The 17355-nt window shown below is 40.3% G+C and overlaps 1 protein-coding gene across 2 annotated transcripts in view; it reads right to left on the reverse strand.

The window, feature by feature from the left end:
• Positions 1–17355, reverse strand: part of USP7 (ubiquitin specific peptidase 7) — a 68592-nt gene that overhangs the window by 25400 nt on the left and 25837 nt on the right. Inside the window, exons 2-7 of one of the 2 annotated variants that reach the window (XM_063414010.1) lie at positions 12776–12880; positions 12354–12386; positions 6849–7047; positions 5310–5448; positions 4550–4638; positions 3738–3846 (exon numbers count right to left, since the gene is read on the reverse strand). In XM_063414010.1, coding sequence (XP_063270080.1) covers positions 3738–3846; positions 4550–4638; positions 5310–5448; positions 6849–7047; positions 12354–12386; positions 12776–12880 — 674 coding nt within the window. The remainder of the gene's footprint in view (positions 1–3737; positions 3847–4549; positions 4639–5309; positions 5449–6848; positions 7048–12353; positions 12387–12775; positions 12881–17355) is intronic. The other variant, XM_063414011.1, reaches the window with a different exon arrangement.

Genomic DNA, 17355 nt, shown 5'->3' on the forward strand with positions numbered 1-17355 from the left:
AAAGTCTGAAAAAAACCTTGTACTGTAGTGTAAAACCGTTAATTGTCTGGAACAACTCTTCTTAGAGCACAGTAGTTAGAAAGATGTGAACAACAGATTCCATTCATGGTTACTTAATCTCAATAGTTCCCTTATTCCAGCCTAGAACAGTAAACGCACTAAAGCATTTAACACCTTCAAATACTTTCTCATGCCCTGTATGTCTGTGCAATCATTACAGTAGGAACAGATATACTTTTGAAAATAAGTGGTTTAGTGAAAAAGCTACCACATGAAACCATAGAGGGCAACAAGTGAATGAAAATAGAAATGGTCCACATGGAGAAAGATGTCAGAGGAAGCTCTGAGAGTCTCTGATTCATTCATTCCTACTTAACGTCATCACTGTCCAGCAAATAAACAGCTTAACAATTCAATTCACTGATTATAGCAATCTGGGAAGGATTGGGAACAAAGAAATTACACAAATAGACCAAACAGGGATTAGGAGAGTTCAACAGTCACTGAAATGAGATATACTTTTTAAAAAGTGTACACCAATACATCTAGGGAAGAGGAAGAGCAAACAAAAGGGAGATGTTTATTCGAGAAGCGTAAATATAAAAAGAAACAGACAGTCCTAGAAGGAGATTAGGCAACAAATGAAAGTAAAAAAGACTCCAATATTAAGCAGCATATGAGAAAATAACTGGTTAAAACCAGAAAAACTGCCATCTGAATTTCTGCCTGTGAAACAACAGGGAATGATCCATTTCTGTGAGTGAAGTGCTGCACTGGACCTCAGTGACTCTCCCTCAGTGTGAGGCAGAATTCCCGAGGTGTTCCCAATTCCCAATTCCTCCAGCTCAGCCTGGACTGCAGCTCCCACACGCAGAGCAAGGGCAGCACCTCAGCTGGCACTGCTGGGCACGGCCAGCACTGCCACAGGACAGCTCAGAACACAGCCACGGGCACCACAGGGGACAGGGGCCAGACACAGACACCACCAACACAAAAACAGTACAAGGCTGGGGCAAAAGACAAAATAAGAAAAAAAACAAAGGAAGTGTCTAAAATGTTGCCAGGCCAGTTTTCTATGCCAGTTCTGAGGATCCACTACCTGTTCCAAAAGTGCAGCAACAGAAATACTTCAAAGAATAAAGAATATCATCAGAATAGCTACATCTTACTAGATGGAATAAGAGAAACAATTTCATTAAGACAGCAAATCCCTGATAATCTGATAGAAAAACAATAGTTAATTATGCAATTGTAAACTAATATGATAATTCACATAACTGTATCTTTAAAATTTTTAATTTTCAGTTACTAGTTGATAGAGATGACCTAAAACAGAATCATGAACACAAGTAACTTCCAAATTTTATCGCTCCTCAGTTGCAAGCTACACTGTTAGTAGTACTTACACACATAAGAAGGAAATATTAATAAAAATTAGATGAAATATATCAGCAACTTCTTTCTGAAGGACAGTCAACAAAACTCTTTGTTATGATAATTTTAAGAACAATAGCCCAACCTCATCCTAATGACAACAAAACAGAGTCTTCAACAAACAACAATATGCCCTAATGTGAGAGTTCCTTTCTTTATTCCCTACCACTGAAGCCAGCTCTTGTTGCTTAAAAGGGAGGTCTCATTTCAAACACCCCAGAACCTCCCATCTATTCTGGAAGCAGAGTAGAGAAGAAAGGAGCTCTCCATCAATCCTCACCCACGCTTCCCCAGGGCCTGACTTGCCATAGGTGCGTGCCTGCCTTTGCTATTGTTCATTGCTTCCCCAGCTCTGCTCCTGACAGCAGCTTCTCTGCGAACAAAGCTCTAAGGAACAGCAACAGAAATCAGTATTTCTTCCAAGGAAGGAAGAGTCACTGGAATTATGGAAATAGTGGAAAGCAAACCAAGGATACTGCACGTTTTGTTTTATTTCACTTTGGTTTAAGAGGAACAAGTTTGGTCAAAGTGAAAATAAAAATGTAAAAATGTAAGAATGTAAGAAACTAAACTTCTTTCACAGACAAGGCAACAACTGATTCTTCCTGATCTGTACCAATGGCAAATGAGCGTTAAAGCTGTCTAAAACTGCCACTGTCATCTGTTCTGTTTTGGGAGGGCTCTGAAAGCCTGAGGAATGAGCAAGGAATTGAACATTCCAGCTGATATTCAGGAACATTTCCATAAAGGAAGCTGCAGCTACCACCTCTACTAAATTAAGTTTTCTCATGTGGTCACTAGCCAGATATTAAGAGATGCTAAAAGTTGCTTTTATTTTGGGGCTGGTGAAGAAGTGCAGGGAATGGCTGGTAAGATAAGTTCAGTTGAAACCAATCTGCATTACAAAAAGAATTTCTTCTTCAACACCTCACGGTACATATTGATTTAGTGACTACAAGACTGTCTTGAACAAACTACTCTGCATTAGATGAAGCCATTACAAAAACACTTTTTTCTCTCAAGAACAAAGTGAAATTGTACAAAAAAAAGTAAAATGCATAAACATTGAGTGCTGAGCAAAAAGAACAGGCATTATAATGAGTGATAAACTGAATGAGTAAATTATACCTCCTGCAAAAAAGGAACAGGTGCATCATGTAAAACAAGTCAACTATTTATCTGTTGTCCATGGCACTGGGAAGATCTCAGTTACATTCTATTAGAATTTGAGGCATTCTTTTTTTTGCAGCACTTCAGAGTAAACAGCACATTGCAAAGAGAAAAAAGAAATGCCAACTGGGACACTTACAGGCCACAGGGATATAAATAGTAAGATGGTGGGAATTAAAGACAGTGGAAGGCAGGTACATTAAAAAGGGAAAACAAAGCTTAACTGAACTGCAACAACTAGTCTAAATAAGAGAAAGTCCAAGTTAGAACAGTTCATTTTCACTAAGAGACAGACAGTAAGTGCAGAAATGTACAGAAGAATGAATTAGGGTCAACAGGAAACTCCAATACACTAAATAGTGCCAAGCTGGTTTTTTTTCTCCAAGTACATCCCCTCTTTTAAATAGCTACCTCTTATATCATGTCATCACTTCTGTTTTTAATCCCAGTAAGGGTATTGCACCGTTTTAAAACTATACATTATCCAGTGTATTTTATCCTGGCTTTAAATGAGCTATTTATTAAAAAGGTATTTAAAGAAGTTCTTTCCAGAAAAGAAATAACATTTATAGTAGGCAAAAACATACTACTAGAGTAAATATAAAATTACATTGTTTAAACTACTGAAAATACAACACTTTCCATCACTACGAGGATGGTAACCATAAAAACAAAAAATTCTGCTGCATAACAGGAATATCAAGATGGAGTAAATGTGGATCTTTGTGCATTGTTTATGGGCTGAGAAGCCATAATTCCCTATTTTAACTACTTCAGAAAAGGGAAATTGCTTCCATCTTTTATCTGCAAGATTAAACTGCTTTGCCCGCCCCCAGCAATTCCAAGCAATATTAACATATAATACAGAGGAACACCCCCTAAGCTCAGGCCTTCTCCAGGTGCTCTAAAAAGCTACTAAAAAGACAAAAAAGACAAAAGCTTGTGTTCCACCAACTACAAAAGGGAGCTTCCTGTACTCTGCCTGCAGTAAGATGTGCATCACCATGTAAGTCACAACTCCTCTGAAAGGATAAAGGAGGCAAAAGGATCACACAGGTCTGTTCTGAAGCATTTATAAATGCTAGTTAAAACAGCCAATGTTAATATCTCCTGTTCTTTCATGTATTACTTACCTTTCGTAGCTGATTCGTGAAAAATAAAGTCTGTAACAAACTGTTCATGTAACAAGTTGCTCCCTGGTTCTTTAAGCCAACATATCCTGTGTGCTTCTTTGAATCCCACCTAGAAAATAGTTTGTGGTTAAAAACGAGAAAGTTCTGTATTCCAATAATAAAGAGTGTTTGTTCTAAGGTAGTGCTGCTGGTAGGTATCAGCTACTCTCCCCTGCTACTGAAGGTTCAAATAAACTACACTTCACTGCTGCCTGCCAGTAACAACAGTCTTTGCAATTAAACGTTTAGCGATTTTATTACTTTTTTTTTTTCAAATATGTTCTATATGGCAGGAAAATGATGTTCTATGAGAGTGTCCTGGAGCTCAGGGCTGTACTTTTAAGGGCAAGTCTGCACCTCTGAATGACCCTGTTGTTTACAAGTGCCATGAAGGAGAACAACTGAGTGATGCAGTTTTACACCACCTGTAAACCAAGGCAAGTGAGACAGCAGAGCCACTTGGCTGCACCCGAAACCCCATCAGCTCCCAGACCACAAATGCTCAGGCCAGAACTGCAGAGGTGTTAAATCACAAACCAACTCACAAATCACAACATCTTGCTGACTGACACAAACAGAAATTTAAGCTAACAAAATCTATGTGTGACTCTGAAAATATTGCCATGTGAGAACTCATCAACTAGGAGTGACAAAGTCAGAATGTCTGATGGAAGCTACAAATGGCAATAACACAGAATACTTGAATGATCCCACCAAAAATACTAGAATTAAGAATTTTTCATAGTGCTTTGTTTTTAATCAAAGATACTTACGCTACTCCGTGTGGAGCATCTGCTTGAACATAGACTTCAAAAGTAACTTTGTCCTCTTCTATAAAGCCTTTCTCAGGATCAGTAACTTCCTGTGAAACACGAATGACACAGGAACATGAAAAGTGGAACATGCAACATGACTGCAGAGAAGCATTTATTTAGACATCACTTTCTAATTTCCAAGCCTGAGCTTGAAGAAGCAAAACTGAAGAACACCAAAGCTGTTTTTCAGCTTACAACATTTTAATTCTTTTTTAGTGTCTCAATGCAGGAAACTTGTTCCTGCCTTTTAAGATTTTGCAGTAGTTTTTCAGTTTTCAATGATGTAAGAGTTGGTAATCAAATGTTCTGCTTCTTCTGGACAATATTAGAAAACCTTTGCAAATGCTTAAAAAGTTGCCACAATTCAAGAGTAGTATTATTAGGGCATTAAATATACATGTACATATACACTAAGAACATATGGAAATGCAAGCAAATTTATGTTGCTTCAGAATATCATTGACTATCACACAGTGATAACAAGCACTCAGGCAGAAAATAATACTGAGGGAATATTTAAATTACAACATAAGTAAAAGCACTCTACAAAAATCAAATTAATAGAGTAAGAAATTGAGAAAAAATATCTACAGCAATGATAGAAAAAAATAACAGCTTGGGGAAAAAAACCCCTTTGCTATCAGCATCTCAGTATGCAGGAGTACAGGTACAGAACTGCTCTGTCTAGCAATAGATTAATACATGTCCAATTACTTACACTCCAGGCCATGAAGTTAGAAAAGCCCCAGTCATTTTCCTTATGAAAGAACAAGTGACTAATACGACGACTGAATGATTTTTCATCATCCTTGTAGTTTATTATCTTGAGAACTGCTTGTGCATGACAGGACCATGACCTATAAATACAGAAGAAACACTTGAAACTCTTTCAAAAACAAGCCTTTTATAGTTGTTACATAAATTTTTTTTGTTACATTTTTGGTACATTACTTTCACACACCGGATTTTATTTTCTTTATTAGATGTTAATTGTTATTGAGGGCATGAACCTCCAGGGCTTTCTGAAGCCACATTATGAACCTGGAATGGAGATTTCTCATGGCAACAATGTTGACAAGAAAGTGTGTCAGTGACTTGCTGGTTGATTTAAGAAGCTGACGGCTCTCCCAGGTGAGTTAGCTCTGATCTGCCCCACTGCACAGGGATGGGCCAACTCCAAGTGCTCTTGGTGTCTGTGGAGTGGGAGGTCTCAGCCTTTGGTAAGGAAAGGATGAGGAGCTTCTACCCTCCCTCCCACAAGATAAACTTCCCAACACTAATTGTCTCAGCAGCACTTCCTCGTGACCACTGGTGTTCAAAACAACCCTACTTGTGCAAGGCAATCAGTCTGGACACAGCTCAGACAGGGTCCTGTCACTGCCTCATGCAGTGGCGCTGCTTGCTGAGCTCCACCAGCTGCACCTTGGTTGGTACTTCTGAATATCACATTATCCTTCTTCTGTAAATACTTGGATGTGAATCACATGGCCTGGGACCTGTTAATATGCTTACAACTTTTTCTTTACATTCTGCCCTGAGCACTCACCTCTGTATTACAAAAACAATGAGGAAGTACAACATATTATTCGGAGTAAACAACAAGCTTTGTGAGATTCAGTGGCAGAATGGAGTTACTTTATTGGAAAGGACACCTGAGACATCTGCACTCTTCCTGGATAAGCTACAGGAATGCCCCAGTAATTTGCAGTTATCTTTTAAATTTTTTCTATTGTTTACTAAAGTGGTCAAAGGTAGTCAAGTGTTGATTTGCCTGCAGGACTCCCAAGAACACACTCGTCTTCAGATCTTCCTGGATGAGCAATGAACTCCACTTAAGGAGAGGACTCATGCCCTGCTCTGCCTGCACTGGTAGCAGTTACCTGTTCACATGCTTCACAGGGCAGCATTTACAGCTTGGCATAGTTAGAGAAGCTCCACTTTCATTTGAAATAAACCCAGAACTTTTTCCATGCCAAGAAAACTGTCAGTCAAGGACCTCTCCTTCAGCAAGCATGTATCTAAATTCTACCACAAACTTTTAGTCACACAAGCTGATTTTAGCTCATCCTAAAGAGGGGATTATTCTTATGCTTTGAGATTTAGAAAGGTGGGGAGTAAAGGGCGCTCAAACCCTTGCAAGAATTCTCTCCTTTTGCAGAAAGCAAGGAGAAGGGGTTCTTTTGTAGATGTTTGTATTTCTTGCAGTAGATTAACCAGTATTGAGTGAGAACTTGTACAATAATTAAAGGGGTCTTACGTGGAATCAGATTCAGCATTGCACTGAAGGAAGAATCCTACGCTTTTTTGGTGTGGTCTGTCCGGGTAGAGCCGTGGCATTACCATGATCTTCCATGGCAAATTCCGTACGAAGCAGGGAGGGCTGAGCACTGACTCACTCAACCTGTTGAAGCGTTCCACTGTAAACTGAAATGTTGCTTCTGATCGCCAACTTGTATCTGTAACACACACACACATCATTGTTTCAAACACCTCAGGTTCCTCACTCCAAAATGACCAACACCATGTAACCTGAGCATGTTTCATGTAGTGGGATGTGGGAAGCAACAGAAGCATCCCTATCCCAGAGGAACGGTGAACTACTTAATTACAGATGTTTCAATTTTTTAATTTTGAAAAACACTGCAACTCCTTTCAGGCAAACAGGGCACTGCAAGACACATTCCTTTTGTACATTATTCCCTTAAATGTTTCTTTAGCAGTAGGATTTATCACCACTCCAGTTTCTTCTAAAGCAGCAGTTGCAGGAAGACAGAGACATCAAACGTTCTACAACTAAATCACAGCCCACTCTAACTCTTCTTGTTGTGTAGCATCTCCACAGCCCAGCTTAAGTCACTTCCCTGCATGAACCCATACGCACAAAGGAATTTCACAATCTGTTCAAATGCCCTGTTGATATCATGCCACCATTCAGTTGTTTCTGGTTTGCAATAGTGTATTTTAAAACAGATGAATGCCATAGGTTGGTTGTTGGATTTTTGTAAAATCCTATCAGTTTGCTGAATATCAGCTCAAGAGTAGGGTCCTGTTTTCTTTGTGCTCTGAAAAGACTTTTGAGATTTTTAGTGTTCTAGCACAAAATTAAATGAGACTATTTTTTTTTCAAAGAGCTTATTTTGACACACACAATTAAAGTAATTTTGCCTTCTTCCCACATACCCAGTTCTTCACCTACCACAATCTGTTCTGCTTCTGTAGTACACAGCTATAACAGGGTGCTGGAGACTGTGATAACTTCAGCAAGGCGCAAGGCCAGGCTCTCTTTACTGTGACACGTCTCATATGGCACTCAGGGAGGAAAAACCTGCAACTTATCCCAACAACTCTACAGGCAGGGATGCACAAGATTCTCCCCTCCCCTCCTCTTGCATGGCTGCATTCTGACATTCGTGCAACATGGAATCCTGGCTGTAAGGGGTTGGACTGGCACACAGGGCAGCAGGTAGCCCCTGTGGTCACCCTGCTGTTCCCACTGTGCAGGGGATGCACAGCTGAAGGTGTGTCACACAGGCAGTGACACCCAATTGAAATCAAAGAGCACTGAGGGACAACACCGAGCCAGAAATCAGATTGTGAAACAGTGACAAGGCACACAGTACAACAAACGTGTTCCCTCCATACACAGCAGTTGTTTACTCAGCTTGGCACAGCACCACAGACAGCGCTGAATCATTTTTCCAAAACACAGGTGAGTCCTGATTGCTGCCTGACTTAAAAAATGGAACACTCTTGATTACAACATGCAACAGGGTAAAGATTATACACTTCATACAGAAAATTACCAAGTTCTATCCACAACTGCCAGGGAGCTGTGATAGATTTCATTCTTCTCCCTTGCAAAGCAGTATTTTAGTCCTGAACTGCAACACAGAGGATTTTTTGTGTATGTCCTCACAGCCCTGAGCATTCCAGCTGTCTCTTGAAGGTACTACCGCCCAAACCTGCTCCCTGTCCCCTCTACTCCTGCAAACACCTTCGTGTTGCCCTGTGCTGTCAGCTTCCTCAGTAACACCGGAGTTCAAAGGATTACTTTCTCCTTTTTCCTGGGAAGTGCAGCTAACCAGCTGTCTGGCACCTACTTTAAAAACGCTCTCTTCCCAGTTTCACTACTGACTGCCCGTTGACAGAGTGAAGAGCTGATCTTCTACACCCAAGAACCTGACAGGCTGCAGACAGAGGAGCTCTAACTTGATTTGCAGCCAGGATAAAACAAATCTGTACCACACTTAACAATTTAAAATCAGTCTTGCATCACGTGTACCTCAAACCAACTTGAGGCCACCTCCCTACTCACAATCACACTACCAGTGCTTCTGGGCTCATCTGAGCTTCTGACAAACGAGCCAAGTTTGCTTTCTGCCTCCTTTGATGCCGCTTTCACAGCACTTCAGCACAAGGATGCAGCACTGCTGCTACAGTGTCAGCTAAAAAATGCAGCCCACGCAGCATCTGCAGATGCTTCAGAGAAAGTTTGCCTGTATTTCTTGATTTCTTTTCAGGAAAGCCTGTGCATGAGAGCTCACCAGGGAATGGGAACTCTTCTCTATAAAATATTTGTGCAAGCACTAGTAACTGCTCCATAAAAATGAAGCCTTGTAATACAGGTCAACCCTTAAATAGAAGTTTCTTTTAAAATAACACCTTTCCCTTCTTTCCAGTAAACCTGTTTTTTCTTAGTAAGTATAATGGATTAAAGGACAAATTTTATTAGAAAAAGAAGTTTATACAGCAAACGTGACAATTATTTTGAGTACATCAATAAATAAGCCTTTTTTGCCATCATGAACATGTCCTCCAGATTCCAGTGAAAGACTGCAACTGGCAGCAGAATAATTCAGTAGTGACTGGCAGGTGAGACTTTTATAAATCCCAGAACTACAAATTGAACATAAGGTAAAAAGGATTGATCCAGCTGACAATACTTGGAGAAATTACATGCAATGGACTGTCTTTGCTATGTGGAAAACATTTTGTCATTGATGTGATGAATGTCACATTCAGCATCTTAACAGAAGAAAGATCCTTCAAAACAGAGATCCAAATACTGAATATGATCCATTTTAAGGCTGAAACACATATTTAAATGTTGATACTTTTGGGAAAAGCAGATTTCTTTATTTTCTTAGTAAATGTTGCTACCTTGAAAGTGCACTGGAGTTATTAAAATATTCTGAACCTGAATTATTAATGGAGAAACTGGCTGAATATTCTATGAATATTTTAATAATGATCCAAATACTGCATGCAATACCAGCATACAGCTAAGACTGATGCTTCTGAAAGCCTTCTTGCCTCTGCAATTCTTCACAGAAATGAGACTTCAGGAGGTAATGGCAAAGCTGTGAGTTTATGTTCAGCTAGGGACCTTCTGTTTGAACTTTAACTTCTAAGAGAATTTATTCTATGTGTTGCTTTGAATACTGATGCACTTGCAAACAAGTTTTGATCAGAGTCTTGTTTTTATTATTTCTTACTTTATTTGCAGAGGCTGCTATGCCAGCTTTTAAAGTCTGGTTCATTTAAGTCATTCTCCACACAAAGCACAGCACAGTCCTTCAGCTGGTTCTTTTTAATTGCTAAGACTTCACACAGAGCAGCAACAGGTACTGGGCACAGCGCTTGAGAGAACACAGCCTCATCTGAAAGTCGTGCTGGTGGTCCACTGCTGCTCCCGTTCCCTGTGCCTCACAATGCCTGCAGCCTGTTGCCTAGCAAAAGGGATGAGACCTGCACTTTTTTTTCCCCAATCTTATCAGTCATTTCTTTATGTGCTAAGCTGGAAGAACCAAATCACCTCAAAAGTTTCTTGAACTCAGAAAATCACCAGAAAGCCGATTTCTGTGATCCAGCTGGAAGCATCAACCTTTCATCTCACTGTTCACCTCTCTCACAGGAACCATTAAACTCATTAATTTTGCTGAAGAGGTATCTATATTCTCCTCATGCATTCTGTATCAGCTCAGATTGATGCCCCTTGCTATGAGTAACAGCAAAGGAAATCTGCATGTTTATCAGAGAAGCCTGTATCTCCCATTTTCCCTGCCTCTGGAATCTCTGAGCTGTCCATTACCCATGCACATCATGCTGCAGACCAGGTTAGCAAGAGCACAAACAGCAAGAGAGCAATTGCACTGATGTGTAAATAATGCAACAGCAAGCAACTAATCTGATTTAGAAGGCTTGGAAAAGAGGCATCATGCACTTACGTGATGCAAGTCTTCAGGAATGTTTTTGCAACTCTAACATTTTGCAATAACACTTTTCTATGTGTGTCAATGTACAGCAGTAGCAGCACCAACATGTAGCCAGACACTCCTTATTCAAATGTGATAATGAGGAACTCTTAAGAATATTGCTTAATAATCACACTTGAACCCTGAAGGATGTCCCACTGCAGAGTGGCCTAAGCTCCAGACCCTGCTGGATGTCCATAAAGGCAAGAGAAGCTTTCCCAAGCCTCCTGTCCAACACCTTCAGATACTACTTCTCCCTACAGCAACACCTTCAATACCAGTTCTGAGAGCAGTCAAACTGTTGGGAACTGACACAAACAGGTTCACAGCAGTTGTGTGGTTAAAGGGTCAATGTTATTCTGAATGAAGAGGTGAATATCTGATTACCTGCCAGCCCTCAGATAGCCTGGCTTTCATCAGCTGTTTCTTCGCAGTTTGAGTCCCTATTTTGGCTGATTTGCACAAGTATATACAGATGAACTAGTGGACAGATGATTTTTCTAATTCACCAATGTGTTATGTACTGGTTGTATCAACAGCAAATACTATCAGGCTTTCTACATATAAACAATCCTACCAAGAACAGAACTTAAACAGATCTGTTCTAACCAGTTGGTGCCAACCCATGTGGTCTTTTCTTGCCACTCTCTAAATACCATGGCCTGACAGACATTTAACATCCTTTATAACAGCTTTTGATAAGAACAGAATCAGTCTCACCTATTGACTCTGAGCAATAAATCAAAACCCTCTGAATGAGATTAGGTAATAAATACACAAATAAAACACAAATAAAATTCATAGGTTAAGAAGACTACATTTTCTTTTAAGAAGACTACATTTTCTTTCATTGCAAGACTCTGGTCATAGAACACTTTATCTTTGCCAGCGATACAGAGGTGATTCAACCATAAGATGTTTCTGAATTTAAACCCTATTCTCTTTATGGAACATTACTATTTTCTATCAGTATTCTATGTTGCTTGAACACATAAAAGTAAGCACTTTTTTGACCTTTAATCTCAAACTCTGATTTTTCTGAAAAAAAAAAAAAAACACTCAACATTTTTGCACAAATCTAATTAAATGTTTAAGCCTGGTCCTAAATGTGCTCTCACAAGACAGCATGAGAAATGGAAAAAAATCACTCATATGATGTTTCCCTTCTCCCAACTCAATTTTACTTCATTCTTCAAAATGAGCAGTCCCTGCCCATATCCTTTCCTAAGAAAAGAAATATCATTGCACATTTTCCTCACTAAACATAATAGATCTAGAAACTTGTTACCTTTCTTCAAATATACCCAGAGTTATAATTATTTGATCTTCTGCAACAAAATGTACACCCTTGCTTTCATTTAATGGACCAAGAAAAAGACTTCAAAAACACATCCCCTTTTATTAACAGGACATTAATACATAATTCTCATTTGCTTTTGCAAGTAAAATTAGGCATCAGAACTGAGAGCAAAAGATGTTCATTGACAGAATAGTTACCACTGACTTACCACACAAAGACAAAACCAGAGCACAGCTGCCACCTGACAAGAGAGCAGGACAGATAAGGATTCTAAACACCCTGAAGGAATTGCATAACTGATAAAATTACTATTCAGCAAAGCCCCGCTGCAGCACCTTTAAAGGGCTGTATCACAAAAGATAACAATGGACAGAAGCACTTTTAGCAATTTTTAAATGAGTACCTAGAAAGAGTACAAGAAAAAAATCCCAAGCCTTCAGAAGTCTAATCCTGTTGTACAGCTGTGTCAAAGGGATGCCTACACAGAAAACCAGCAGCCATAACTACAGAGGGATTCATTTTTAATGAGCTGCACATCACAGGACATAGGTAAGAGATGGACCATTTTCTCCTCAAAATCATAAAACTAAGAAGCCAAACAAACCATGTGTTTATCAAATATTAACTTACCATCTTCCATGTCTTCTTCAGTGTTGTTATGTCCGTCAGCCATCGCTACATTCCCATTAATGACAGGATTTTGAGTAATTCTTGGCGGGTCATCTGTATCTCCAGCTAAGACAAAACAAAGTATGTAAAAATTAATCACGTAAGTAACAATCAGAAATTAACTTTTTTGTCTCAGGTAGTGTTTATGGGACACAGGAAAGGTGCACACTTGCACAGAACAGGTTTTAATTAAGTTATTGCTCAACAGTTGTACTGGTATGTGTCTAATGAAAATTCCCCATACAGGTGAACAATTATGGACGAAGAAAAAGGTCCACATTAATGTGGAATACAGACACACAGAACATAAACTGACTTTTAAGTTTCCAAATGGCCTTACAATCAGTATTTCATAATCAAGTCTCATTAAATAAGAACTTTTTCTTTACTTTTTCTTGCATTCTCACAATGCAAGAATTTTTTACATCAGCTCAAGTTTCTAATAGCAGACTATCTAAACTAATAAGTTACTTTAAAACTTCTTCAGTGTTACTTTTTTTAAAGAAAAAACCTGAACCTCTTATCAATCTTTAAATCTTACCTGGGGGAAATTGGAAAGGAAATCTTTTAGGACTAAGCAACATTTTAGATAGAATATTTTCCAGTTTCTAGCCATCACTGCCATTAAGTTTTGCTCCAGTAACCATTACATATGTAAATGCCACTAAACCAAGAGATATGAGACAACTTGATGAACTGAAACCCCACTATTTCTAAGATGTATTGCTTTGATTGAAAAAGCACCACCCTGATTCCTCCAGCAACTGAACAACATCTCCTTCCATTGCTTCCACACCGAAAGTCAGTGGAGAGTTTCAGCATGATTTCAGAAAAGTGGATATATTCTTGGATAAACTAAAATGGTTTTATCATCAAACTGTAAAACCTATAAGCCCTTGTAACCATCTCAAGGACAAGCATACTTAAGACACTCTAATTTGAAAGGCCTGATGAGTTTCCCATTGCTATACAACTCATGCTATTAACTGATATATTCTGCTGCCCCTCAGAAGCCCCAAGGTCAGTGGTTGGTATAACCAGGAACAGTTTATACCCCAAAGCTGCACAGGAGTGACTGACTGTGTGCTCTGCCGGGGATGCAGGTCCCTGTGCCCCAGGGTGGGACATTCCCAAGGGACACGGCAGATCCCAGCCGCAGCCGGGCCGTGCCCTGGCAGTCAGCACCCTGGACAGGGCTGCCCCGCCACCGGCCCTGCCCCGCTCCCCCCGGCCCTGCCCCGCTCCTCCCGGCCCTGCCCCGCCGCCCCCGGCCCTGCCCCGCTCCTCCCGGCCCTGCCCCGCCGCCCCCGGCCCTGCCCCGCTCCCCCCGGCCCTGCCCCGCTCCCCCCGGCCCTGCCCCGCCGCCCCCGGCCCTGCCCCGCTCCCCGGCTCGCAGGGGCGCCGCGGGCCGGGGCCGTGCCGGGCTGTTCGCCAGAACTGCCAACCGGGCCGGGCACTTCCCCTCTACCACACTGCAGCCGAGTTTCTCCTGGGCGAAAGAGACAAACACAAGTGACACCAGAATCGCTGTGTGATCATCTCCCGAGTCTATTAAAAGCCAGGGAGCTCGTCCCAAGGGTAGGGTAAGCCACGGGAGAAGTGCAGCAGCATCAGTCACCAGGGGCTTCGGAGTCCTGCCTCCCCTCAGAGCCCACCGAGCTTTTGCAGCCTCATTCCAATTCACAGCACACGGGAAGATACTTTCACACTCGGCACTTCCATTCTGATTGTTTACTCTCCCAGTAAATCCGCACAAGTAGTAACCTCTGCCCTCAGCACGACAGAAACAGCTCAGGTTAGAGACTTACTGCTGGATTAGAGGCACACGAACGCAATGCTCACACGCGGCTTTGGGACACTCACAGGGTGCAGCAGATCTGTCTCTCTGAGGTACCAGTGAAAGGAGTGCTGTGAAACACTGTGCAGCACCCACGGTAACACGTGCGCTTTCCTAAACTCTCAGCTTTAGAACAAAAGCAAAATCGAGTATGACTTGAAGTTTTGACTTTGTAAGGAAAAGGTTTGTAGATCGGCTCAGGTGTAGAGACCTCAGGGGCCTCGCCTCCTCAGCAGAAAACGGCACTGGCAACGCAAGTTAAAGATCTACCACAACAAAATTATGGGGACACAGGCTTGAACTCCTGCAACTAAAGAGCACGAAAAATGACAAAAATCAAGAGTAAGAAGGAAAGATCTCCAATTTCATTTCAATATCCTGCCTTCCCCCAAGCTCTTTTAACCTTTTAACAGCACACGCTGGTCTAAACAGAAAGCTGTCCTCTGGGTCACTGCATTCCAGAAGCAAACAGCATGTTCTCAAAATGCAACAATTGTTTACAATAAATACTTCTTTAAAATTATTTTTCTTCCTGAGATTATCATCAGTGCAATTTAGTATCTGGAAACAAAATGAAGCAAACATGTGAGGAATAGTTCTATTCTTCACTAAAAGCATATCCAATGTTATCTTTTAAGAGGGAATTTAAATACAGACACCGCGTTTCATGGAGAAAGAACTGTCCTTACCTAAGAAAATAAAGAGCTTTCTATGAGATACCGCTCTACGTCCTCCGAAAGTATGAGGAATTAGAGATCACAGCAACAGCAATCAACTTAAACAGAGACAGCTTCTGAGAGATACTGTTTAGTGATAAGACAAATGAACCATGATGAATGCCCCTGCTGCTTCTTCTGACATAGATGGACACAAAGTTTGTGATACAGCTTTCAATATGGAAACCAGATAACACCAGTCAATGCTTTTGGCTACTGTAAACAAAGGAAGCATTTTAAATGCTAATAAAATTCAACTAATCCTTTGTACAAACAAAACACAATCCATCTTCAACAGATGTACCAGCAAACAGTACAACAAAATACATTTTCTACTAGGGCATTGAAAACCAGTAATTTGTGTTTTCCTCTCTTGTCCTTAAGAGCTCATAGGAAAGAATTGTAAAATCATACCAAGGTTTAATTAAGAAACATGTTTTCCTTTGCCTCAAGCAGAGGCAATGCCAAAGACTTACTCAAATTATACATTACAGGATTAAGAAAGAGAAAAAATACCTGTCCACACTGGCCAGGAAAACCTTCCCACCAAACATACTACTTAATACACTGCTGTCTTTAATTAAACCACAGTGTGTCAACATCACTCTGGTCATGTCATCTGTCCATTCCCACATCAGAATATCCAGTTTTAATGATATCCCTGGAATAAATTTCAGATGCAGTCTATGATTCAACTGAAAGTTAACATAAACCACATGAATTAAGAAAGTATCACAACAAAGCGACTTTAGGAGTAGGAAGTGTTTTTAACTCTTTAATACACTACTATAGTATTAAATGGATATAGCTTTCAATTTTGTAGACAAAATTGTAGACACTGTAAGACTGTTTTGTAAGTACTTATTTTCCACCTCCCCAAAATGCAAGACACAAACCTTTGTAGATATTCATTACAAAAAGAAATGCAAGGCAACACAGAAAAGTAGTGATGACAATTTCTTCTGGAATATTTAACATCCCATACCATTTTCTTTCTGCCCATGGTACCATGTTACAAATGAAAAATACATCTTGAAGAGTTTACAAGGGGTCTCTGAGTTTGGAGACAGCTTAAGACAACTTCCAAGAAGAGACAACTCAGATATTAGTGAGCTTGTGCAAAAAAAGAGCTTTCACTTAGTTAATGAAAGATCAGGAATGCTGAAATAAATCTAAACCCAGAGATATGCAACTGGAACAAAACCGGAGTGTGATGCCACAGTTTGGGAAGCTAGTAAGAAGTGTCAGTCACCTTACACAGACAAATTACTGGATTATATATAAATGACTGCAGGTGCACACTTCTCATCGCTCATTAACTAAGTCTGTCGCTGAAGTGTTGAGCGGAAAGCCTGAAAGCAAAATGGTTGTGGCAATTGTTGCAGGGGAAAGAGGGAGATAAGGAAAAAAACCCAGTAAATTCGCTGAAACTATAAACTTCCCATATAATGACAGACCCTATAGAAAGTACATATATGAAAAAAAAATCTGTTTGTTATGGACTATGAGCTCAGTATTATCATATTTAAATACCCACACTATTAAGCAATCAGAACTAAAATAGCATCAATGATTAAAAAAAAAAGTATTAAAAAAAACCCCAACCTGTTCTGAAGGATTCAGTCTGTTTAATAACATGAACTCATCTGTTACTGTAAGATACATTGCTCTGTTGTTCTGTTCTGTACTGTTCACAACAATTCAAATCTACAAGGAAGGAAGGAATCTCAGTTGGCCAATTTTTTTCCTACTCATGAGAAAGTGGAAAAAAATTTGTCAGGTTCACGTGGCTTGTGACATAAGTTCAATCCAGTAGTAAGACGGGGGCACTGCAGCGTGCTCTGTCCCTGAGCTGCAGGACACGCTGCTCAGCACAAACAGGTGTCTGCATCACGTGTGGCCAAAAGCCACAGAATGACTGCACAAGCACTGCAATTCCACTACAGCACAAACTGCCTCTATTTAACAATGATGACGGCAAGCTAGAA

Source organism: Prinia subflava, chromosome 17, assembly GCF_021018805.1.
Source record: "Prinia subflava isolate CZ2003 ecotype Zambia chromosome 17, Cam_Psub_1.2, whole genome shotgun sequence".
NCBI classification, from domain to species: Eukaryota; Metazoa; Chordata; class Aves; order Passeriformes; family Cisticolidae; genus Prinia; species Prinia subflava.